This window comes from Astatotilapia calliptera, chromosome 15, assembly GCF_964374335.1.
Source record: "Astatotilapia calliptera chromosome 15, fAstCal68.1, whole genome shotgun sequence".
Classification (NCBI taxonomy): domain Eukaryota; kingdom Metazoa; phylum Chordata; class Actinopteri; order Cichliformes; family Cichlidae; genus Astatotilapia; species Astatotilapia calliptera.
In genome coordinates, this window is record NC_137436.1 from 35,409,627 (window position 1) to 35,434,298 (window position 24,672).

Here is a 24,672-nt window from a genome sequence, read left to right on the forward strand (position 1 = left end):
ATTATATTAGTAAATGCTCTCCTTTTTATCCTACATCCTGTAGAGACTGACAGCCATACCTCGGCGGTCGCTCATATTAGGAGTATGAATGCCTTTGCTTTCCTGTTATTCTTCCATCGTTTATTTAGAACACAATACTTCAGCTAACTTCATATGTCCGTGGGGGCTGTGATTTTGTTTTCCTTGATTCCCTGATATTTATTTTATTTTTTTTATTTTTGTTACCGTGGCTAACTTAATCTAATGCTTATGTTATGCTCATGCTTATGCAAGGCTTGACCTTAACTCTGAATTCCTTTGTGCTTTCGGGGACCCAGGAGATAATCTTGACTCACTTCCAGGAAACAGCAGAGTCCAATTCTCCTCAGTTTCCCTCCCCTATAAAATCCCCAAACGCCTTTTACACCAAATACTTTGTGGGGCTTGATGAAACTATCACTTGGAATTCATTTGTTGCTGTTAGTGAGTTTACCAGCCACAATGTCCCATGGGTCGTGTTTAGACTCGCTGGCATCTCAAATAATCAGCTGTAACTTTTGCCTTAAATCTACATATTTATAACTGTGGCACAGTGGGGTGAGTGCTGTGTTCTCATGCCTGTTAAACTCCACAAAGGAGTAGGAGTGAGGAGGGTCCAGATTTAGAAAGGGTCAGACTAAACAGATATAAGACAACAACAATTTGAAGTTAGATGCACACTTCCTGTCTGCTCCTAAAGTGAGAAAAAAAGAAAAAAAAACAAAAAAAATTTTAAATAAAGAAAACCTTGGGATAAAACCTTTCTTATGTAAAAAAAAAAAGTTAGTTAGAAGCTAATTTTGAATCCAACACACAGATTCCGGTAACAGGAAGATCCAAAGAACTCAAAGACGCCTAATTCTGGATTATTCTTTAGTCCGTTGAGTGGACTGAATAAAATTTCAAGACTTTAATACAGACTTTGGAGACATGTTCATACTAAAATCTGATTATTTTGCATATTCAAGGGAGTATTTATTAAAAAAGAAAACACCTGTCCTGTGTGTCTGCGTAGGTCATCGGTCATAGGTAATCTTAGAAGGTGACTGGGATTCTTTAAGTTTGTCCTCGGTGCATCAACACCTGTATTGCTGTAGATGTGCAGACGTCACCAACATGGCAACAAATGACCACCACACAAGTTCAGTGTTTGATAAACTGCTAAAAATCTCATGAAAATGTCTTCATAATGACTTTTATGTACAGTGCAAGTCTTGAACCAACCCTCATTTCTTTATATTTTGCTAGCAAGAATCAATGCAGCGATTTAATGAAACGTGCAAACACACATGAAATTACAGCACCACCTCTATTCTTCAGCACAGCCTGAACTCTCTCAGACAAGCTTTCTCGCAGTTTCTTGTGATGTAGTCTTCAGGAATAGTTCTTTACTTTCAAAGCTGTTCTTTGGATGTTGGCTGCCTTTTGTTCTGTTTTATTGCGTTTGGGGTGTGTTTTTAATCTGGCATACCTGATGAAGTCAAAGCTTCGGTGAACAGAAGATAACTTTAAGATACTGTTCATCTGTTCTAGCTTTTGGGCATTCTTTTATGGACACACTCCAAAGCTTGCTGAAATATTCCTGAACAACACTGTAGAAATAAAAGTACCATTTTCATTCCTGTCACACTTATCTTTGTTTTTGTAGATTCGACAAAAGAAACAGGCATACGTGACGGACTACTAATAACAAAGTGCCTAAAGATATAATTTCAACTAGTTCTTTGTTAAGTTGTCTGTTATTGTAGACACAACACTGCCTCATGCCAGTGTTGTGTGTAGTGTAGGTGACTTTTTATGCTGGAATGATTCATAGGTCAGTATTAAGTGGCTTAAAAAAACACAGTGATTCCTCTGAAATGGTCATGCTTACCGACTGGACTGAAAATGAGTGAAAAAGCAGCCAATGTCCAAAGAAAAAGCTTGAAGACCCTTCAGAAAGTCTTATTTTTTCTTAAATACAAGAAAGTTGGAAGCAAAATATGAACAAATGTGTGGTGGCTCAAGACTTTTGCACAAGGCTGGATTTTTTTGTGCTGTTTCCTTACACGGTGAAGTCACAGACACTTTTATAGCGCCAGACCACAGCTGAGACCACAGACAGAGATAATACATTTTAAGTGCATTTACAATAAATGCATTAACTTTACAGCATTCGAGAAGTCTATAAACCACTGACGTCTTAAATATCCCGTGATTCACTGTAGACTGAGCAACATTGCATCTGCTCTTGGAGTTTCCAGGCTTTGGCATCTCTTAAGTGTCTTTGTTTTTCCAGTCTGCCAGCTCCTTTCTGTCTGCATGAGCAGGCATGAGCAGCAGCAGTTTACCTCTCAGAGAGGTGTTTTGTTTTGTCTTTTAAGGTCGCCTGCTGACAGAGACCCCCTCTCCGCTGCTCCTCACTGTAAACATAAGTCACACTGTAATGAATGTGTGACGGCTGGAGAGTCGGAGCAGGCTAAGTGCAATGACGTCCCGGGTGTTCTTGCTGTCTGTCGGGGCTCTGCTCTTCCTCACTACCATTTACAATAACTTCTGTTTGGGACAGAGGTGCGTGCTGCACCCAGAGGTTCATCACTGGGAAAACAGCACCCTCAGAAACCCTATGGAACAAATGATAGACAAAAGCTTTTCCACTTGATGTAATGTTCCCGCTCATATAATTTCTTCCACTGCTGAGCAAAGAAAGAGCATCACACACAAACAGAAACGTTATTAATTAGTTTGAGTTAAAAAAGAAAAAAGAAAAATAGGAAGTAGTACAGATGTGTAGTTAATTTGCTTGGGATTTGTAAGTTCTGATGTTGTTTATTACATCTGCAATTTCTGGAATGAATTAGACCACATGTGGAAATCCAAGCCACCCATTTCTAGTTAAGAAATACTCCTCAGAGAAAGATGATGACATTTCATGGAAAACAATTGCAGTCAACGTGCTCTTATTTTAATAGCTTTCTGTGGCTGATAGTAGTTGGTGTCCAAAATGTATGGGACTTTAATCATCACTGAATATGAACCAACAAAATGGCAATGCATTTGTACAGAGTACAGTATTTATGCTTACACTCATGCACTGGACTGTTTTATGTGGTTGGCCACATACGACGCACTTTGATGTTAAGTGAGCCAGACCTGTGAAACTCCCCTTCCTGTCACTCTAAAGACAGTTAACTACACATTTACGATCCCTGCGATATTTTTTATATAAGAAACAAAAAGTGCATTTTCAACAGTAAATCTTTTTCTAAATGACTTAAACAGCATGAAGAAATAAATGTGTAAAATTACAGAGAACATATTTATTTTTTCACGCTGCCACCATTTCTTTCATTTACTACAGAATAACAGAAAAGGGCAACATGGTGCTGCAGCACTATGGCCTCACGGCAACAAGGTCCTGTGTTCGACTCCACCATCTGGCTCGATGGCTCTCCACCATGTTTGAGTGGGTAGTCTGGTTTCCTCCGACAGTCCAAAGACATGCAGTTAGTGGGGTTAGGTTAAGTGAATATGATAAAAATTGCCCATAGGAGGGAATGTGAGTGTCTCTGTGTTGATCTGTCCCGGGTGTACTCCACTTCTTGCCCTGTAAAAGTCCTGATAGGCTCCAGCCAACCTGTGACCCTGATAAGGATAAGTGGAACAAAAAAAAAGTTCTGTAAAAGAAAGACAAAACAGAAATTTCTATAGTAAATAAAAAGGTAAAGTAAAGAAATAACAGAAACGTTTCTGTCATTTAATTATTGATTCGTTACTTTATTACTTTAGTGTATTATGATTGTCAGTGGGAGAGATATTTATTAAAAGCTGTCAAACGTATGAAAATACTGACAAAAGTTCAAAACTTAAGCCCATCATTCATTTTTAAAGCCATCCATGGGGCCAAATTGGAGTCCTTGCTGGGCCAATTCTGGCCACCAGGCCTCATATTTGACACCCCCACTATAAACGATTTTTAGTATTAAGTTACTTTAGCAAAAGGTTTACAGTAATATGTGTGGATTATTAAAGACAAAAGGTTTGGAGTACCATGCTCGTAAACATATGTTGCATTTCTTTCATTTAAATATCCATCATACATCCATCCATTATCAATTAACCTCACATTCATAAAAACAAACGTACAGTGTTTGGGTGGGGCACACTTTAAACGTGTAATTGGCATTTAAATTTTATTTTATTCTTCAAACTGAAAACTTTTCAACAGTGTTATTGGAAGCGGCTATAGGCACAGTTATCCTATTTAACTTTACTGTTTGTTTTTGCGCGCATCGAACGCACATCACTTAATCTAGCGGTTGCCTCAAACGTTTAGATCTTTGTTTGTAACCAAATGTGACTCATATCTAACACAGAAAATTCCGCTGAAGTCTCATCTGTGACACTGTCGTCTCTTTACCCCCTTGTTCAGTTCACTTCCTGACAGACATCACTGACGGCTCACTGACAAATGAGAAAGGGAACGGAAATCCTATCCATCACTTCTGTCAGACTGCTGGATGCTTCAGTATATTAGAGACAACCCACCACTTTGCCCACAACTGTGCGCCACGACCTCTCGGTAACTTCTGGATTACTGGAAAGCAGAGGGGATGAGACTACCAGAGAACATGCCCCTGCTGAGTCATTATCTTTTCTTGCAGTAGGCTGAAGAGGAACTGCGCTTCCAAACCCACAACACACCACAGGTAGCGTCTGTAACTAAGGCTATCTCGTGGATAGAAATGGAAAGCTCAAACTCTACGCACGGACCTTATTCAATAAACGAGACCACGACTCAGAATTCACAAACAGACCGTGTCGAGAAATCAATCAATTTACCGATTTTTATGTTTGCTGGAGGCGCCGTTGGGAATTTAATTGCAATAATCGTTCTTTCGGTATCAAGACAGCAGCGCAAATCTTCAGCTTTCTACACGCTGGTGTGCGGGCTGGCGGTGACGGACCTGCTGGGCACTTGCCTGGCCAGTCCGATAACTATAGCCAACTACCTTAACCCCAATGTGCTGTTGGACCAACATGTCTGCGAGTTTCAGTCCTTTTTGTTGCTGTTTTTCGGTTTGACCGGACTCAGCATCATATGCACCATGGCAGCAGAGCGATACCTGGCCATATGCTGCCCGTACACCTACCAGCGGTGGGGAGTGGACCGACGCTTCGCGCAGAAGCTTCTGCTCTTCATCTACATCAGTCACATCTTCTTTTGCTGCCTCCCAATGATGGGCATGGCGAATAGCACACTGCAGCCGTCCGAAACCTGGTGCTTCATCGACTGGAGGAAACACGACCCCGTGTCCACCACCTACTTCGTCCTGTACAGCGTCGTTAGCCTGCTGCTGATCCTCGGCACCATCCTGCTGAACCTGGCGGTGTGCGGCGCGCTGCTGATGATGCGCCAGAGGGTCGTGCAGCTGCCCGTCACCAGAGGCAGCGTCCGCGAAAGGTGGAGAGCTCTGTCCTCGGCCGCAGAGACTCAAATGATCGCGGTGCTGGTGATGACTTCTGTGGTGGTCCTGGCCTGCTCAGCCCCACTAGTGGTAAGAGAAGTCTTTAATTAACGAGTGGTGCGCAGAGAAACTTTGTTGTAACACTGCCTGGCACTTATAAACACGAGGATTACCAGTATTGTACTGATTAGTATCGACACAGCAGTGCGAAACATGCATTTTGACGTCGTTAGCTTTAATTAAAACTGGCCAAAAATAATTTTACCCACTTTCCATCTTATTTTTCCTCTAAAGCGATGCACGCAGTTAGCCTGAATTTCACAGGCAACAACTGCCTGTGAAATAACGAGGAACTACTTAAATCTGTAAAAGGACCTAAAAGTGGACGAACGTAGTGCTTGATTTGCTCAGTTTGCTTGATTCCAGCAAATATGTTCAGTACGTTCAGCATCAGATACTCCAGAAGTTCAACCTAATATAATTGGATAAATATATATCCCACACACACACAACAATATGTATCATTAAAATGACTACAACTGAAAACTTCTGGTGACAGTTTAGCAGGGCTACCTTCACATTTTAGGCATTTAACTTGCATGCCAGTTCATTAAATATTCTTGTATATTTGATGAATATAATCTATATTGTTTTCTAAAGTCCAGTCATTACCTGGTCACAGTGGTTAGCACTGTTCCCTCACACCAATAAAGTTTGAGTTTGAAGTTTGAAGCCTTTCTGTGTGGAGTTTGCTTATTTTGCCTGTGTACTGTGGTATTAAGGCTTCCTCTCACAGTCCAAAGACAGGAGGTTAGGTTCATTCTAAACTGCCTATAGGTGTGATTGTGAATGGTTGTCTGCAACAGGCTGGTTACTGGTGCAGGGTGTAATCTGCCTTTAATTGGATAAAATTTGATCATTTCTCTTCACCTCATACAGGGACTTTATATTTTGGCTTTTCAGAAAAGCCATGAAGTGTTTACACTGTGTTAAACAATGTGGATTTTATTGTGTTAGAAAATAAAGTCCCTGTCTCCAGAACAGACTTTATTAGTCATTTTCTGCTCAAAGCTAACGTTTATTTTTTATACTTACAATGTCCAGCTAAACCCAAATAGCAGAAATTAATAATGCAACAGCTTGCAAAATATTTGTAACCAGAGGTGTAGTCTACATGAGGACAGCGCCTTAATGTTGAGTTTGCTCATTCAATCCAGGAATCCAGGAATTTGATTTGATTTGACAAACCTTTCTTTTTTAAGATGACAAAACAGGAAATCTTTCTGCTTATGAGCTGTTAACAGTCTAAAGAAATATATTATAACAGCTCCTTTCTTCTGTTTTAAGGTCCGTGTGTTTGCAAACTGCTTCAGTGATGAAAAAAACTTCAAAGCAGACCTGGCTGCCATCAGGATAGCCTCAGTTAACCCCATCCTTGACCCCTGGATCTACATCCTCCTCAGGAAGTCCCTGTTCCGCCGGTTCCTCGGTTTATCCAGGCGAGGCAGCAGCAGCCGCAGCAGCTCCCCTCCTTTAACGCAAACCACCCTATTTACTACCAGCATTGTGAAGGACAGCAGCGTGTTCACCCAGCTGATGTGCAATGCCAGCATCATCACTCAGCTCCCCGCTACTGTCACATTCACTCCGCGCGACACGGAGAGAGCCTCCAGCAGACTTGACTCTGCTGAGTGAGCACATATTTGACACCGATGAATGTTTGCTGCGTTATGGTGGCATGAAGAGCTTCACACGCGACTCTCTCTCAGAGCCGCTGATGATGAAGATGTGGTGGGCCCACAGCACGGAGGGATCCCCAGAGCACCTGGAGGATTATTTATTGACTGAAAGAGTTGTATGTCACGGGGCTGACAAGAAAAGAGAAACAATGTTTGATTGAGTTGTTGTTACTGAAGTGCAATGATAGATCGAGCCTTTCCATTCTGTCCAACCTCCCCTTGTGGCTTCCGCCTAGCTGAGACACTCTTTCGCTAGATGAATGTCATCTCTCATGGGGCTCACCTCCACCTTTCCCCTTCCACCTTCCTCCAGATGTCTCTGACAGTGCCAAAGAGCCATCAGATGGTTCTTGTGATGGACAGGATCCTCCCTCAGCTCCAACAGTGTTTATGGAAAACTCCCCGATGGTTTGTGTGGGTTTCGTTATTTCTTTTTCATCAAGAGAAACATATGAAATTAATAGAGCACTGACCAAAATATGCTGATGGCTGTTTGTAATAAAGACTCATGTTTGCACTAGAAAATCAGTCAACTGTCTTTGTCCTGGAATGAAATCATGGGCGCAGAAAGAGCCAAGTGAAATAGTGAGAGGTCACATCAACAGGTCACATCAACAAAGAAAAAGTACATAGGATGAAAGAGAAGCAAAAAACCACATCCACTTTATCTCTTTCTTTATGACAAATACATTGAAAACAAAACTAAAAAACCCCACCACACCAAAAAACAAATGCAGGGAAATCAGGTCATTAGTCATTGTGCGTAGGCAGCTAAGCTCTAAAACACTTTCGCCTTAATGCTAACAGTCTGCACTCCTGTGTAGAGGAACACTAAAGAGCTGTCACTGGTGGCTAACTGAGGCTGCCAGCATCCATCATAACATGGAAAGAGGAGAAAGTGAGCTCCGTGTGCCCAACAAAGACACGCTGCAGATGTGCGTCCTCCTCTGAAAGATCACGTGGAGCCACATAAAAGAAACTTGTGCCTGTTGTTACCATACCGACTTCTTGTAAACACAGTCTGGTGTAAACAAACATGACAGCGTACACTCGGAGCTTCAAGTAAATCATTCAGTTCTACTTAAAAGTGCTGACATTTGTGCTGCATTATTAATTTGTGCCCACTAGGGGGAACTAACTGACATTTTTTTTAAAAATATATCATCAACATGTGGTTTTGCCTTTGGGAAACTGGGAGATAAATAAGGTTTTAGCTCCTAATCAAATACCAAATTGCCATTTTATTCATCACCACTTTGTATATTATCTGCACAACAGTGGCAGAGATACTGGAAAGTTTTTAAGTGAAGAAGCACACATTTGAGGCCAGGAAGAAACATACATGACAGAACAGAGCAACTGAAATGTCATGTTAGATTTATACACGCTCTCCTGAAATTAAGCGCTGCACACACATAATCAAGATACTTGGACCTGATACTTGAAACTGTGCATCAACAGGGAAGAAAGGTGATTTAAGGGACGTTAATCGTGTTTCAGAAACTGCTGATCCGCTGGGATTTTCCTGCACAAAGATTTAAAACATCCAGTCAAGGGAGTTTCTCTGAGTGTAAATGGCTTGTCAAAAACAGAGGTCAAAGGAGAACAGATGTTTTGAGATGACCAAGGTTGTAGAAGAACATGTCTGAATGAAAATTGCTGAACCCTGAGGCAGATTTTATACAGCAGCGGGACAACAGGAGACTGGAAATACATTACCTCAGGGGTGGGCAATTCCAGGCCCAGAGGGCCGGTGTCCCTGCAGGTTTTAGATGTGTCCTTGAACCAACACAGCTGATTTAAATGGCTAAATTAGCTCCTGCAGTTCTCCAGAGGCCTGGTAACGAACTAATCATGTGATTCAGGTGTGTTGACCCAAGGTGAGATCTAAAACCTGCAGGACACCGGCCCTCGGGGCCTGGAATCGCCCACCCCTGCATTACCTGGTCTGATGAATCCCAATTTCTGCTGCAGTATTTGGATGGACGGGTCAGATTTAGGCATCAAAAACACAAAAGCATGGAATCATCCCGCTTGTATCAGTGGTTCAGGCTGCTGGTAGTCTAATGATCTCAGTGCACTTTGACCCCAGGAAAACCCACTGAGCATCGCTTAAACGCCACTCCCTATCCAAGTATCGTTGCCGACAGTGTCCATCCCTTCACGAGTACAGTGTACGCTTCAGAGGATAAAAATCTCAAATCGTCTCATACTGGTCTCTTGAACATGACCGCGAGTTCACGGATTCACCAGATCTCAATCCAACAGAGCATCTTTGGGATGCGGTTTCATATCATGAATAATATATTTCCCTATAACACTTTAAGCAATAGATGGTAATCCTTAACTGCAAGACACATTATCAATATTTAAACCTTATTAGAAAGAAACCTTTTTACTGCAGAGGTATTTTAAGAATATTTGGCTGCTAACACTTTTACTATACTGGGATTTTTATTCATACTATTCATTATTCATACTTCTTTTATCAAACATTTATCAGTTAAGAGAACACGCAAACATTTTCAGTCTTCAATTGTGTATTTATTTAAGCAGACAAGACTGTGCACCCCCCTGTACAACATTTCTGTACACAGACACCATAAATAAAAATCTAAAAACATCAGTTAAGTAAAAATTCTTTCTAGAGATCCATTGAAGAGACACAAAAATAATTATACAAGTTTTACAAAGTATTCTCCCCCTTTCTCGTCAACATTTAGATCCCTTTAAAAAGCTTTATGACAGACAGAGAGAGGAAATTTAAAATAATTCGCCTTTCAAACTTTCTCCCACTTTCAGAAACAGAGCCGGCATGAACCGTCCACGTGTCCTACGCGTTATCGTTTAGGAATTTCAGGTCTTGTGGCCGAGCTGACAGAAGGCCTCTCTCTGGTGGCACGTCAGCATCAGAAGGATTACACCCTTTCTTTTGGCAACAGGAAGAAATAAGTGAGGAAGAAAAAAAAAAAAAGCACGAAGGAAAGGCGAGATGGTCTAAAACCGTTAGAGCTGCACTCTGCATGTGACTGGAAGCAAAATATTCTTGAGCCGTGACGCGATCGTGTCAATTTCTTTGTAAATCACACTTCTAAAATTTTCTTGGCTCTTCATCTAATACGATACTTCCCATCTGAGATCTGTGAATTACTGCACCAGTCTAGTAAGAAGATGAGTCATTTTCTTAATGGGTGAAGAGTTCCCTCCTGCTGTCTGCAAAAACAATTTACACTTGTATTATTGTAGATTTAAAATCATGCCCGTGCATCTTGCAAGACTGAAACATTTCAGATTTGTCAATGTTCACATTAGCAGTGGCAGAAACTGCAAAGACATTGCAGTGAAATAATAAATAAAACCGCACGTTTCTTTATCTTTAAGCTCCGTTTTGGGCTCCACCAACTCATTAAAACATATCTGGATCTTTATTATAAACAAAATCTCCCCTCCTTAAAAACTGATTTTTATTAAAACTACTTTTTAAACATCTGCAAAACCACTGAGCGCTTCCATAGAGGTAAAGAAATGGGCTCTTTAATTTGCTGCCATCACTCCACTATGAGTGACACAATCACATTTTTCCCATCGGATGCAAAACTGAAACTATGCTGCTCAGTAGATAAAAGCTGAGATGATTAAATCTAACATTTGAAATGGACGCTGAAGTCATAGAAGTTCGAATTCATCACTTTGTTTGTTTTTATTTATGGTTACCGTTTGCGGTGGGGAAAATGTCACGAAGGCCAACACAAACAACAGACAGCCTCAAAGTGAACAACAGACAACAACACACAAACTATATTTCAAAACAATGGACAGCGAGTTTGGTTGTATTGCAATGTTTCTGATTAAAATTATTCTTACACTGAGTAGAGGACTTAAATTTCAGTATGTAATCTAATAAAAAATAAAATAACATGGTGGCAGTTAATAGCTAGTTTTCTCCATGAATCTAGAAAGGAGTAAACAGACACGTTCTGGAGACACTAGATGTGGTGGGGAAAAACCCACCAATCACTGAATACTGTGACAGCATTTAATTAATAACCCTCCCCAAAAACCAAAAAAGAAAACAAGCTCACAACCGGCGCTCGATTCGAAAGCAACAGAGTCAAAACAAAGAAAAACTGTCTTCCTGCACTTTACAGTAGTGATGATAGAAAGCCCACCTGAAATTACAGGTGAATCTTTCATTGCACAATCCAAACCTCTGTCCAGTGACTCTATGACGCCAGTGTTGACAAATTAAAAGAAAACGCATCAAGTGGTTTGAAGACGTGCAAACTCGACACGGCGTTCTGTTTTTAAAAACTGAAACATGACAGAGGAGCTTTTGGTTCAGGCTGACAGAGCTTGAACCAAAGCTTGAAGCTTCGCAGACTGATAAATACAAATAAACCAAAAAAAAAAAAAGTCTCCATGACAACAAAAACACCTCCATTATATTTTATGTGGTGGGATACAGAAGAAACAAATACATCCTTCATGTATGAAGCTGCACATCTTTTGTTATGCAAATCTAATTTTAGGCCTTATTCATTCATTCAAAGACATAATCATACAAGCGCTTTTTCTAAGCTAACATCCACGCACACACAAACTGGAGTGTCGGTGTGTTCAGGATACTTTGACGAGCAGCCGGGAATTGAAACACCAACCTGATTAGTAGACGACCCGCTCAACCTCCTGAGCCACATTTATACCAACAAATAATACAGTAAACTATTTTCTGTTTCACCAGGGAGAAGCACAGATCTGTATGAGGTCACTGACCTTTCTAGATAACAGAAATGGTCTCGCTCTTCGTTCAACGATGTGGTTTTCATAAGTGTTTGGCTTTATTAAACATTTATGAACATCAATGGACTCATCCGCTTTTAATTTGGAGCATTTTTCCTAATTGGGCACTTTTATTAGTGGGAGTGTGGATATCGATTGAATGTATACAGTCTGTGGCTACGCTAGAGGCTCTGTGAGGTTTTTAACTATATAGAATATCATTACAACCCATCTTGATTGTTGATATGTTTCAATCTGGACAGAAAGAATGAATGACTAACACTTGGTGTTGAAAACATTGCCAATCACAATATCAGATCAAACCTACAAAACCCACTATATTCCCAAGAACTCCCATCAGCATTAAGGCTATAATTTATTCACTGATGACTAACTCAACAGTTTGTATCTCCCCACATTGTCTCAAGTAAATTTTAAAGAGAGAGAAAAAAAAGACATGAAATGCCAAAACCTAAAAATTTTAAGGATCTTGACTGAACTAAAAGACACGACAGACTCGTAATTCGGTGCACGTCAACATTCACAGTGATGGTTACACATGACGTCCTTTCCTCTCAAAGTAAACAAACTAGAATGTTATGGCTGGTAGTGAAAACAAAAATCAAACATCTGCAAACAGTTGTGTGGAGATCCTTTTCCAGCTACCTTCCTGGCCGATACAAACCGATTCTAACCGTCGCGTTCAGTCAGTACCAAAAAAATAAATAAAGACCTACACCAAAGCTGACTCAAAATGAAGTTTAGACAGGGAGAGAGAAGGGGTGGGAGGTCACATGACTGGCCCGTGATGTCAGACACCTCATTCTTCAACACAAACAGCCCTCAGTCTCCAGGTGATTGAGACCTGCCTCTGAGCCGCCGGGCTACACGCAGTAATGTCTATGACAGCTACCAGAGTGAGGACGAGTCCTCCTTTACACCACATATTGGTGGTTGCTGCTGTAGTTTGTCGTGTAGGTCTGCTGGCTGTACTGGAAGTGGTCAGTCAGGACGTGGTTCCAGCTGTGCGGCTGCTGCTGCTGCTGCTGCTCTGGGCTGTGGGGGAAAGGCACTGACCCGTTGGCCTGGATCTTCTCCAGCGCCGGGTTGTCAAAGGACATCAGGTCCTGTTTGGAGCCCGGCAGCAGCTTCTTCTCCTTGTTAGCGTCATACTTGGCCTGTTGGCAAAGGACAAGAGCAAAAAGATTTGAAATCAACCAGGTTTTAAATGTTGGATCACCTGAACTGACCACGTAGGTCACAATGGTCAAAGAAGATAAATGAGTGCAAAAAAGGAAAGCAGCTCAAGTTGGATTGATGGTAAAACTACTGGAAGAAGTCCTTTAAGGGTGAAAGCAAAGCAGTCTGTGGACTGAAAATAAACAAGGACAGGAGTGTAAGTGGACTTGGGGGCTGGTAGAGAAGCAGATCACTTAGAGACAGTAAGTTCCAGACCCTGAACTCTAAGTGCAACATTTGTATGTTTCTCTTACCCCACGATGTAAGAAAGGTGAAATTATTTATAGCGTGTGTGTTTTGACAACAATGACATAAAACAGGCTTTGCATCACATCCAATTTAAACAACAGAAGCAAGTGCATGTTGCATCGTGCCTTAATGGATTAAATGCACATCTTTATAATGAACTTTCGCTCGGGCTGACTGACCTTGTTGTAAAGGAAGACTCCGACGATAGCCGTCATCATTCCCAGGACGTTTGTCAAACTGACGGGATTTCGCAGCATTAGCAGCGAGATGCTGATGACCATGATCCTCTTGGTGGCGTTGGCGACGGCGTAGCTGAGCGGGCTGACGATGTTGAGTATACTGAAGGCGATGACGTTCTGAGCAAAATTGCAGAACCCACTGATGAGCAGCAGGATAATGGTACTCATGGACCCCGAAACATCCGTCTGAGACGAAAGGAGTTACGTCAGATAAAGCTCACGGTCACCGAAGCGGCTCTAGTTCACGCCAGACTCTTACTGCTACTCACCAAGTCTCCATTCACCAGAAACACAGAGAGGTCCACCAGAACCCAGGTGGGCAGCATGAAGATCACAGCGTTAAAGCCCAGGATGTTCAGCAGCCTCAGGTGGTGGACCCGCGTGTCACGCAACACCTGTAAAAACACAATAAAACCTTAGGCTGCAACTCTGTTAATGCATCTTTAAACTGATATAAAGAACTCTGTAAGCATTTCAGCACACTTTCAGAAATCTCCATTTCTTTATTATACACTCAAGAGATTTAAAATGCACCACTCTATTTTTTGTCCAATCTGGGAAGACCTTTCATCTGTTAAGAAAACTATAGCTGCCTTTTTGATAACATGTGAGACTTTGTCACACCCGACTGATTATTGTGAGCAATCCTGTGTTGTCACAAAACCTTTATCCGGCTAACGCACCCAAGCCTATTAAAAAAAAAAAAAAAAAAGGCACCACAGGTTTGGAAAAAATGACATGTGAGATTTCCAAGACTGGGGCAACCTGAGTGGGATCGTGCCACTGGGATGCTGGAGGAAAAACCCGTGAAGTTGTTTGAATGCAACAGGACAATCCTCCTCATCAGACTCAGACACTCAAAAAAAAAAAAAATAATAATACTGCGTTATTAAATCCCTTGAGTGCATTTTCATTTCCTCTCTGTTAATGTGTCATAAGTAGGAAGGAGAAGGAGATCCTACATTGACAAAAAGTGGCAGTTAAACTGTGGCTATGATTTGAATGAAAAAACAGGAAGTCTCTAACAATGTCTGCTGGTTCATTTGGACATTTTTCAGAGAAGAGAAAAAAAACAAAAAAAATCAGCAGATCAGCACACGTGGCACACAGCAACATGAGGGTGGATTACCTTTTTGGAGAAGATGTTCTGCAGTGAGAAGCAGAGCGTGGCAGCCAGAGCGCTGATTAGTCCCGTCATATTAAAGGACAGCTCGGTCACTGTGGCCAGCAGCACCCCACCAATGATGGGAATGAGCGATACGTATACCTAAGACCACACAAAGCACAAACTGTTTCATCACTTACATCTAAAGCAACACATTTAGGAAATCTCATTTCCAGCGCAGGAAATATTTTGCACTCTCTAGCAAAGATGGCAGGTTTATAAAAATAAATTAGCAACCATGTTTGTAATCAATGAACTGCTTTAATTCATTCATAAATATGCATCCAATCAATATAATGGTCTAACAGACAGTAACAGTAACATAGAGAGAGAAGTATTTCCCATGACAAACTGTGCTGATGTACTGCTGGCAGTAACGCCTGTAGCTTATCAGGAACAAACTCAAAGTCTACAGATGACATGTGTTTATAAATATCTGTTTTGGCTGAACAGCTGGTGAAACTTTGTCTTGAAAATAGTAAAATTGACTTTTAACATAAACAAGTAGAGAGTTTCTGTTGTCTCACAACATCCAGATGATTCACTGATTGAGCTATTAGTGAATACATTTTGTAGATCAGCAGTCCCCAACCTTTTTCGCGCCACAGACTGGTTTATGCCCGACAATATTTTCACGGACCGACCTTTAAGGTGTCGCGGATAAATACAACAAAATAAAACTAGTACCGGTACCAAAAAAAAAAAGATTTATTCATAACACACATGAAAAGACCCAGGAAAACCGAGTTAACGATAAAAACGATAACAAAATAACGCTGAAAACCCATAAAAGCCCTGAAAACCATACATTTCACACCTGAGCTTCAACTCTCGCAGCCCGGTACCAAATGAGTCACGGACCGATACCGGTCCGAGGCCCGGGGGTTGAGGACCGCTGTTGTAGATGAACTGAAAAAAGAAAGTAGTAATTGTAGCCAAATGAGTAAGAATGTGAGCAGCTTGGTGCCTCCTAATGATACAGTGATGTGAAAGAAACGTTTCACAGGCCTCTATACTCCATGATTTAATCGCTTATAGAACCACCTTTAATAGCAATAATTAAAAGTAACTGTTTTCTGTATGACTAGGGTTGTTCGATATAACGATATATATCGGATGACGATATAAAAACGTCTATCGTTTCATTTTACGCTATCGTTTGTTTCATGGTGTCGCAAAATAAACTTTACGGCAATATTTTTTTTTCGTTTTGATGATCACTGTAGTGGCTATATTAATTTCTTAAAGTTCTCTCTTTCTCTTATATTTAATATAACCACAATACGGACGGACAAGCGCCTGTTTTTATGGGTTGTCGTTAGCAACAACGACAGTAACAGCATCGCATGTCCGCTTGTTTATTTTCCACATAAACCTTTCACAATAAAGCTCAAGATCCTGAGACTATTCAAAATAAACGGAATCACGTGAAAGAGTATTATTGACGGATGAGAAGCAAAAAAGAAGTTGTCAGGTGCTAAAAAATAAATCTTAGACTCAAACGTTAGAACAGGCTTTTCCCCGTAGCACGCCATGTAATAAATACTCACAAAGAAAACGGCGGCCGTTACAACTTATATCTAAAAATGTGGAGTTTCATGCATTGGTTAAAACACTCGACTCCAGGTACACGACGCCCAGCTGGAAACGCTTCACCTACCCGAGATTCACAGCATTTACAGAAAATATTACATTTTTTTGATTTATATCGTTATCAGATGATAGATGTTTTATATCGGGATATGAGATTTTGGTCATATCGCACAACCCTATGTATGACTATCATTGTGGATGAATTTCTTCTTCACAACATTGCTTCACTTCATTGAGGTGTGTGTGTTTTTTTTTGTTTATGCACAGCTCTCTTTATGCCCTGCCACAGCACTTCAGTCAGGTTGAGGTCTAGACTTTGACTTGCGTGATGCAATAACTTGATTGTTTTCTTTTTCAGCCATTCTGCCTGTTAACTCAGTTTGGGACTGGCTTTACTGTCAGACAGGTGGCCTTGGTTCATGGTTATTGTTGCCCTCCTGTTGCTGTAAAACAAGCCTAAACCATCACTGCTCCACCACCATGCTTGACAGCAGGTATGAGGTGTTGGTGTGATATGTTGTGTTTGGTTTTCGCCGATTGTGGCGTTGTGCATTATGGCCCAACATCTCCACTCTGGGCTCGTCTTTCCAAAGGACACTGTTCCAGAAGCCTTGCAGTTTTTTTAGATGTAACCTTTTAAGTTGGGGCTTAAATTTCTTTCTCCTGGGAACCCTTCCAAACAAGTCAAAGTTGTTCAGTGTTTTGCTAACATTACTATCATGAACTGGGGTGAATCTGATGGGACTTCTACTCCTGGGAACCCTTTGCACTGTATTAACAAACACCAGACCAGCAAATTGCCAAAATGACTGCTTTTATAGAGGCGGTCACACTTGCTGAGGATCAGTTATTGAAGGGCATTTGATTAGTAGCTCCTGGCTGCTACTTATCCTCTTAACTCCTATGAAAGCAGTAAGCGTGTAGTGCATGGAGTCATGTAAAAACTCTTTCATATGACTGGATAAACATTGGTTCGTGTTAATTTGGTCAGCACCTCAGAGAAAATGTGAAGCAACATTTCCGACACTGAATTAATAAAACCCAAACATGACCACATTTTCACCCACTGAAAAATAAAGAGATAACAAGAAGTGGAAAATTTCCAAAAATGGTTGCTGCACAAGAAGACATAATTTCACATTAATGTGTGTTAGTGTATTTCTAATCTTCAGCACAGCGATTAGTCCAGAGTGTGCAGCTGGACCTGGTAACTCTGCTTAGACATACACTTGAGGAGAACAGCTCATCTACAGATTCATTTGCATCCTGAAATACAGCATCCATCACTTGTTATGAAACCCACTTGTGCACCTACACACTCACCCACTCAGCCCCCAACAAACCACTCTGAAACTAAAAAAAAAAACAAAAACTAAACACCGAACAGCAAATAAATGCTCTCAAGCTATCAAACCACTCTTCATCTCACATGAGCAAAACGCACAAGACCAATAAGACAGCCTCCAACTGAGCTAAACCCCCCAAAATTTCCATTGGTATCATTGTGACCCAAACTGAACTGCTGCAGCACAACATACTTAAACTAGCTCCATTAATGTGTTGTTTAATAATTAACCAGTCTCTTAACTGGATGCACTACAAGGAAACAGTTCCCAGTAAAAACTTGTTCACACACCCTCATGTTAAAAGTTAACTTCTGATAACACACCAAAAGTGCAGGTGCATCCACAAAAAAAAAGAAAGAAAAAGATGCAGGTCTACTTACTGGCATCACAAAAATATACAGTGGGGACAACGTTGAACCTTCAGGGAGGAGTTTTCTATTTTGGTAAAGGCCCAGATTTGTGTCCTAATTCAGGTGCTCCAAATTATTTTGGAGATTTAGACTAAAGCTTAAATTACACTCCACAGTGGTGTTGCAGTGGCCTGCATTGCATTGTGCTGACAAGGTGCTCTCCACATAAAACCCATCCAATATCATGTAGTCTACCAATTTTACCTAAATTATAACCATAAGCATAATTAAAGTCCATGTTTTAAACATTACACATTGATAAAGTGTTTTATGAGACGTATTATAATAAGTCTCATACAACTTCAGTTCTCACACGGTCATCAGAGCCATGTTGCCTCCCGTCTCAACACTGAACTGGAAGATAAACATTACGTGCTAATCTCAGACTCTGAAGACTTTCACATGACGCAAACTCTGTGTAAACATTTCATTGCCATGGATCCAGTTAGGTTTTGAACACTGCATCTATGTTTAAGTTTAGACTTAAAACTTCCCTTTTTGATAAAACATATAGTTGGGCCTGAACAAGGTCAACCTGAATCCTGCCATAGGCTCCTGCTGCTGGGAGCTTCTCATGATGCACTTAGTGTGTCTTATTTACTCACTGTGTGTTTACACATCAATTTGCATTTTAATAACTATTAAATAACTGTTTTACTAACTATTAAAATGCAAAGTGATGCATTCTGGCTCTATACCACAGACCCGTCTTCCCCTTCTCCTTTCCATTGTCGCCAAGAGCTTCCTGGTTGTTGGGAGTTTCTATATATTATTGTATGTTCTTGCAGTATAAAGCTCACTGTTGTTGTCATTTGGTGCTATAGAAATAACATTGGATTGAAATGAACTGAAACTAAACTGACAGCTCAGTCTAAAGTCAGTAAATGGATGCTACACTTGAAAGGAATTCTGGGATTTGTGATACTGGGCAATGTAGATCCCACTATCAGTAGTTAGAACCTAACTACTAGAGTTAGGTTTTTTTTTTTTTAGATGTTATAGGGTAAATATCTGGTACTACAGGGCTAGGAATGTAGACTCTTAGGAGTGTCTGATCTCAGACAGCAGATATGGAAACCAGTAGAAACATGTTTTCCAGGTAGGGGACTGATAGTATATTTATTCTCATATATACAAGGCATAGAACATTCCTTAAAATTATTACAATTAAGCGCCTGGTTTTTATGTTAAAGCCTGAATGTAGAATGAAACACACACACTTTTATATCCAAGTTCAATGTGATATTGAAATTAATATTTTTCAAAAGCCGACTTCTGTTGTTATTACATCCAAAAGTTTCAAGGTATTATCTCTAATGTTCCCAATATGAATTTTTGAAATACTCATATTTATGTACGGCAGGCAGAGCACAAGGTTTTAGTTTGATTTATGCACCTTCACATCCCTGCAGGAAGTTTATCTTTTACCAATAAGAAGACAGGATATGTGCTGGGTGCCATTACAATGTGTATTATAATGGTTTCTACAGACCTTCAAATCTGCTGCCAGAGATAACAGATCCAAATATTCGAAGATTTCAAGCATCCATTATTCTATGTCTGCAAGCTGCACTCCAGAGTGTCCGCAAATCACATTTAAAATACTTGAAGCACGGAGCTCAAGTAGTTTTATTGATAATGGAATTTAAAATAGTCTTAAAGTGGATCGTTTCTTTTGAATATAAAAGATTTATTTGATGAAGAAATATAAGAAACTTGATCGGTGTTTCACGAAGGGAGTTTTCTCATTTAACTCTAATTTAATACAAGTCTGATCAAATTCAATGCAGCTTTCTCTTTTTCTAAGGAAATATGAGCTCAGCACTAATATGTTTATATGACACATCAACCAAACAACTAATTACTTAAAAACGTCATGACATTAAGGACTCCAGGATAACTCCCACATTACAATCAACAGTTGGACAGCTTACTGTACTCCTACATTCCCATCATGCTTTGTTTATTATTAAGAGCTGTGTATACTTCGTCATGAGCGAGGGGCGATTCCTGCACCAAACTATTTTAATCATTGCTATGTGTCTGTCAGTGAGACTTTGTGGGAAGGTGGAGCACAAAAACAATGGAAAGTTGTTACAATTTGGAGGGGATTCATCTCCTTTTATTTGGAGGATGCACTCTACATGTGTCCTACTAGTTTGTTCCTTGCCTTCCACAACCAGTGCAAAAGAAGAACCAGGCATTACTTGTGCTCAAACGCTAACCAGTCGATTCTGAATTTATGCTTTGGATTTAAAAAAAGAAAAAAGAAAAATTAAAGCTAAACTAAATGCTGAACAGAAACTGCTTCCAGCATCTTCATTTTGACTCACCACTAGGGCTGGGCCATATCATACCGTTCACGGTAATACCGGTATAATGTTGGGCAATGATAAGAAAATGAAATATCGTGATAGAATATGGGTAAAACGCGCATGCACAGTGCCTTTGTTTTCATACGCACATGGCGGAAAAAGCATGGCGGTGACGGAGAATGAGAAGGGCGAAAGCGGATCGTTGAATGAAACAGATGAACCAGAATTGGTTTGTAAAAATGCTGCAACTTCAGTGGTGTGGAACTGGTTTAGCTTTCGTCCGTCACATACACATCAAAGCACTATTTTTGGTAGACCATGCTAGTCGTTATTACCGTGTTTTTTCGGAAACTACGGCACACTTAAAATCAATCCTTTGATTTTTCTGAAAATCGACGATTTTCTGCGGTACACGTCGCTCGAAAATCTGTCAAATGTTTTAGTACGACGATGCTAAGCTACGAACCCGCACCGCTTGATGGATTGTCGGAGCATTGCGGCTATCGTAGGCAGGAGCCTCGCGGAGTGATACGTACTGCACTTCAACATAATATTACCATATTGTGTGTGTATAACCTCTTTTTAAGTTTTGTGGATATTATACATGGTTATGCTGAGGATATGTCCGCCAATTTCCACTGTCAGCAAGGAATTTGCATTTGCACTGTTAAATTTTTATATAACTTTACTGCACATAAAAAAACAGTTGCTTGTTTAAGTGAAAATACATTGATGAGGTTTTTTTGCACTAATAAAGTTGTGGAGTTGTAAAGTATTTTGTCTAGTGTCAGTTATATCGTTATCACAAATTTTCAAATGTATATCGTGATAAATATTTTTGGTCATATCGCCGTGCTCTACTCACCACTACTGTCTCACGTTTCAAAGCGCACTCGATGAATGGCAACAATTACCAATGCAGATCATCTTTAGTTGCAGTGCAGTTCAATCATTTTAATTGTGATATTAAAGTGCGACAATTTGTTGTTGCACAGACTGAGACAAAAAACTAACAAAAAGCCTTAATGCAACCTTGCAGTGAAATGCAATCCAAGATATATTTAATTGATATTAGTTGAACTACCAATTGACGTACTGCTAATGCACAGTGTTGTGGTATGCATGGCCCCAAACACAACTGTCTAAATAACAGAAGAAGTGGGGGGTTAAATGGGAATTTATTAGGCGAGTGTGGTCACCTGGTATAAGAAAAAAAGCCCCTCTTCCTCTCTCACCTCCACCCTCCCTCAGAAGGTTTCATCAACTTTGTGGACAAAAGCCCCTACAGATGGCTGTAATATGAGATCCAGGACAGACACAGCAGCACTGTGCCACATCACCACTGCTGAGTCTCAGACAGAGCAGGCCTTGTCGTTAGCCGTGCTCAACCTACTCACCTTTGTGGTCTGCTTCTCTCTCATGATAATTCTCGACAGCAGCACAACCCATATCGGCATTGTAGCTTTGACTGTAAAAGACATGACAAGGAACGACGTCAGTTTCTTTTTTCTTGAACAAACATGAACTATTAACAGGCAGCAAGTAGGCACGGTACGTCAGAGCTAGGCCCACACCTCTGTCAAACATCCAACCTGTCACAAACCTTGGGTTTGCACACCTCCCTCGACTGCACTTGTTTCATTTAAACACAGACTAAAGCGCAACTCAGTTTATCATTATGTTTTTTTTTCTTCTGAAGAACAATGCCAGAGTAGGCGCTCAGTACTGGCGTCACACAAAGTAGATATAATGATCATTGTGTAGGTTCACAAGGTTAGAAGCTCATTCCTAAAGTAAAAACACTGATGCAACTGCTGTGGCTCCAAAACTCAGGTCAGAGGCGACAAAGATATTTTACAGTGACATTTTATTTACAGACTTGCTCTAAATCAATTGTTATTAAGTATCTGCTAGACTTAATACAGAAATAAGTAAATAAAATTGAGACTTTTAGAGTTGTTTCAAGTTGGAACGTGTAGCTACATTACAGTGCCGTGGAGTTTGAAGGCGCAATTAATGAGAAATTCAACATGTGTTGCTAACTTGCAGAATCTGCAGGTAATAAGAGAGAGAGTGGAGAAATCAGAGCTGATGAAATTCATCTGCCACAAGTCCCAGGAGTCAGTGGAAACTAAATTAATGGAATAATCTTTAAATGACACAATAGATGCAAAAGGTGAAAGTAGTTCAAAAAGGTGCAGTTGATACATACCACGGGAAATATTTGAATTGAACTTGAGGAGGGTTTAATATGTGTATTTCCATCTTTCACAGGATAAGAGGCACATGCTTCCTGCTTTTTTTCTTAAAAATGCAGATCAACTATATAGTTCTTTTGGGGGCTGTAATTTGCGGTCCTATTAAATGAGAAGGTTCACCTTTTATTTGCAAAAAAAGAAAAAGAAATAGGGTGGGGAAAAAAGACAAAAGTTCCATACAGGGTTTTTAAATTTACAACATTTGTTTGATAGCTGTCTGTAAAGATTAGCCTTGTGATTCAGATTAGTATTAATACTTTAATTTATGCATCTTGCACTATATTTTTCTTACATGTGCATTTACTTTAGTTTTGCATGTAGAGTATATTGTGGTTTTATACAGTTAGTTGCTGTAAATCCATTGTGCTTGTATAATGTGGTTGTAAAAGTTCAACCAGAAACAAGGTTGAGTTAGCAACAGATAATAACTGTTTTTCATGCTTTGTACTGGAAGTGCCAAATGGCTCTGTCCCTTAAGACAGGGACTAAGAAAACATTCAGATTAGTGACATGATAGTATTATTATGATACATTTTTATAGATTAAGCAGCCTGGTGTACATTTCCTGGGTGCAACATAATCACAGCCGGATCTTAATATTTCCTTTACGTTACCAACAGTATTCCTACACTATTATATAGTGGCTTTCGCTTCTTTCAGCTCAATAACAATGTTTAAAGGACTATGTGTTAGTATTAGCCGGGTTTTTTTTACATTTATCAGCAGGTAGCCTCACAAAAATGTCACTTCAGCTTGTTAAAGGAGAAAAAATCAGTTGCAGAGGCTCGCATGTTACATGGTGGTTTAACATCTAAGTTAGGGAAGCACGGCGGCTCATTAATGGACCCTCCCCCTTAGCTATGAAGCTAGCAAACAGCAGCTCATTAGTAATTCTTTGGAGAGTCTAAAGCTAATTAGTTTATATTAAGAGGACACGAAGCGGGATTAATTAGCCTCATTAAAACAAGACCTACAGTACACAGATTCTACGTGGGGCCCACAGCCTGGTTAAATGCCGTGCCACCCTGCGTTAGCCGCGATGCTAACATCGGCTGACAGGACGGACACATCATCAAGTTACCCCGGCTGACAGGCTCCAGGTGGCGGCGCATTAAAACGAACACAAAGCCGCTGTACTCACCGGTATGCGCGTACGACACGGGCACTTTCCATATGCTGAAGTGAGCCGACACGGAGGCAAAGTATTTTCCGAAAGCTAAAGGCAGGATGTACCACCAGTAGTACCTGCTCGGCAGTTCTGTTTTGGGGACTCCCCAAGCCCGCAACAGCGGGGGGAGGAAGACGACGATAGAGATGATATGAAAGAGAGAGACCGTGACCGGGTACGGGAATCCATTGAGGATGATTTTGTTGACAACATTTCCCCCCGAGCTGACCGTGTACCAGCACACACACAGCGAAACTATCCGGATCCCTTCCCTGACCGGGGTCCGCTGCACCGCAGCCATCTTCCAGCGCGGAGTGACGAGTCACCGGTGGTGTGGATGCACCGGAGAAGCTCATCCGTCACACTCACAGCCGCGAACGCTTCCGGGCGTACCCTTCAAAATAAAAGACAACAGTGTCCGTCGAAAGATGTTCACCGTGGGCGGAAGTGTACAGCTCACATCTGTAAATACGCGTTAAAACCAAGGTTTTTATAGTAAGTTTTATACTATAGTTTTAACTTTAGTATTATTTAAATTAATTTAGTGTTACTTTGGTTTAAAAAATCTTTCTTACTACTTGCTTGATTGATTGTCGTGTTTATTGAGATTCTGGATGAGACTGTGAGTTAAGTGCTTTCAAAAAGTTCAATGTTTTTATTGCAATACCTGGATTGATTTTTCTAAACCTTGCCTGTGACATATGGTC

The 24,672-nt window shown here is 40.5% G+C and overlaps 2 protein-coding genes and 1 long non-coding RNA gene across 4 annotated transcripts; 1 reads left to right on the forward strand and 2 right to left on the reverse strand.

The window, feature by feature from the left end:
• Positions 1 to 197: 197 nt before the first annotated feature.
• On the reverse strand, positions 198 to 5,280 carry LOC145420457 (uncharacterized). 2 transcript variants are annotated; one of them, XR_013901767.1, is made up of 2 exons: positions 5,151 to 5,280; positions 198 to 3,674 (listed from the first exon to the last, which is right to left on the reverse strand). It is a non-coding gene; the product is annotated as an uncharacterized LOC145420457 (long non-coding RNA). The 2 variants fall into 2 exon arrangements; XR_013901769.1 differs by having other exon boundaries at positions 198 to 3,642; positions 5,151 to 5,275.
• LOC113006350 (prostaglandin E2 receptor EP4 subtype-like) lies at positions 4,495 to 7,732 on the forward strand. Its single transcript, XM_026142268.2, has 2 exons — positions 4,495 to 5,555; positions 6,813 to 7,732. The coding sequence occupies exons 1-2, from the start codon at positions 4,743 to 4,745 to the stop codon at positions 7,158 to 7,160; spliced, it is 1,161 nt and encodes a 386-aa protein (XP_025998053.1). The 5' UTR covers positions 4,495 to 4,742; the 3' UTR covers positions 7,161 to 7,732.
• Positions 7,733 to 9,726: 1,994 nt separating this feature from the next.
• slc35e1 (solute carrier family 35 member E1) lies at positions 9,727 to 24,311 on the reverse strand. Its single transcript, XM_026142720.2, has 6 exons — positions 23,939 to 24,311; positions 21,937 to 22,007; positions 14,840 to 14,977; positions 13,980 to 14,105; positions 13,651 to 13,896; positions 9,727 to 13,161 (listed from the first exon to the last, which is right to left on the reverse strand). The coding sequence occupies exons 1-6, from the start codon at positions 24,264 to 24,266 to the stop codon at positions 12,919 to 12,921; spliced, it is 1,152 nt and encodes a 383-aa protein (XP_025998505.1). The 5' UTR covers positions 24,267 to 24,311; the 3' UTR covers positions 9,727 to 12,918.
• Positions 24,312 to 24,672: the final 361 nt, after the last annotated feature.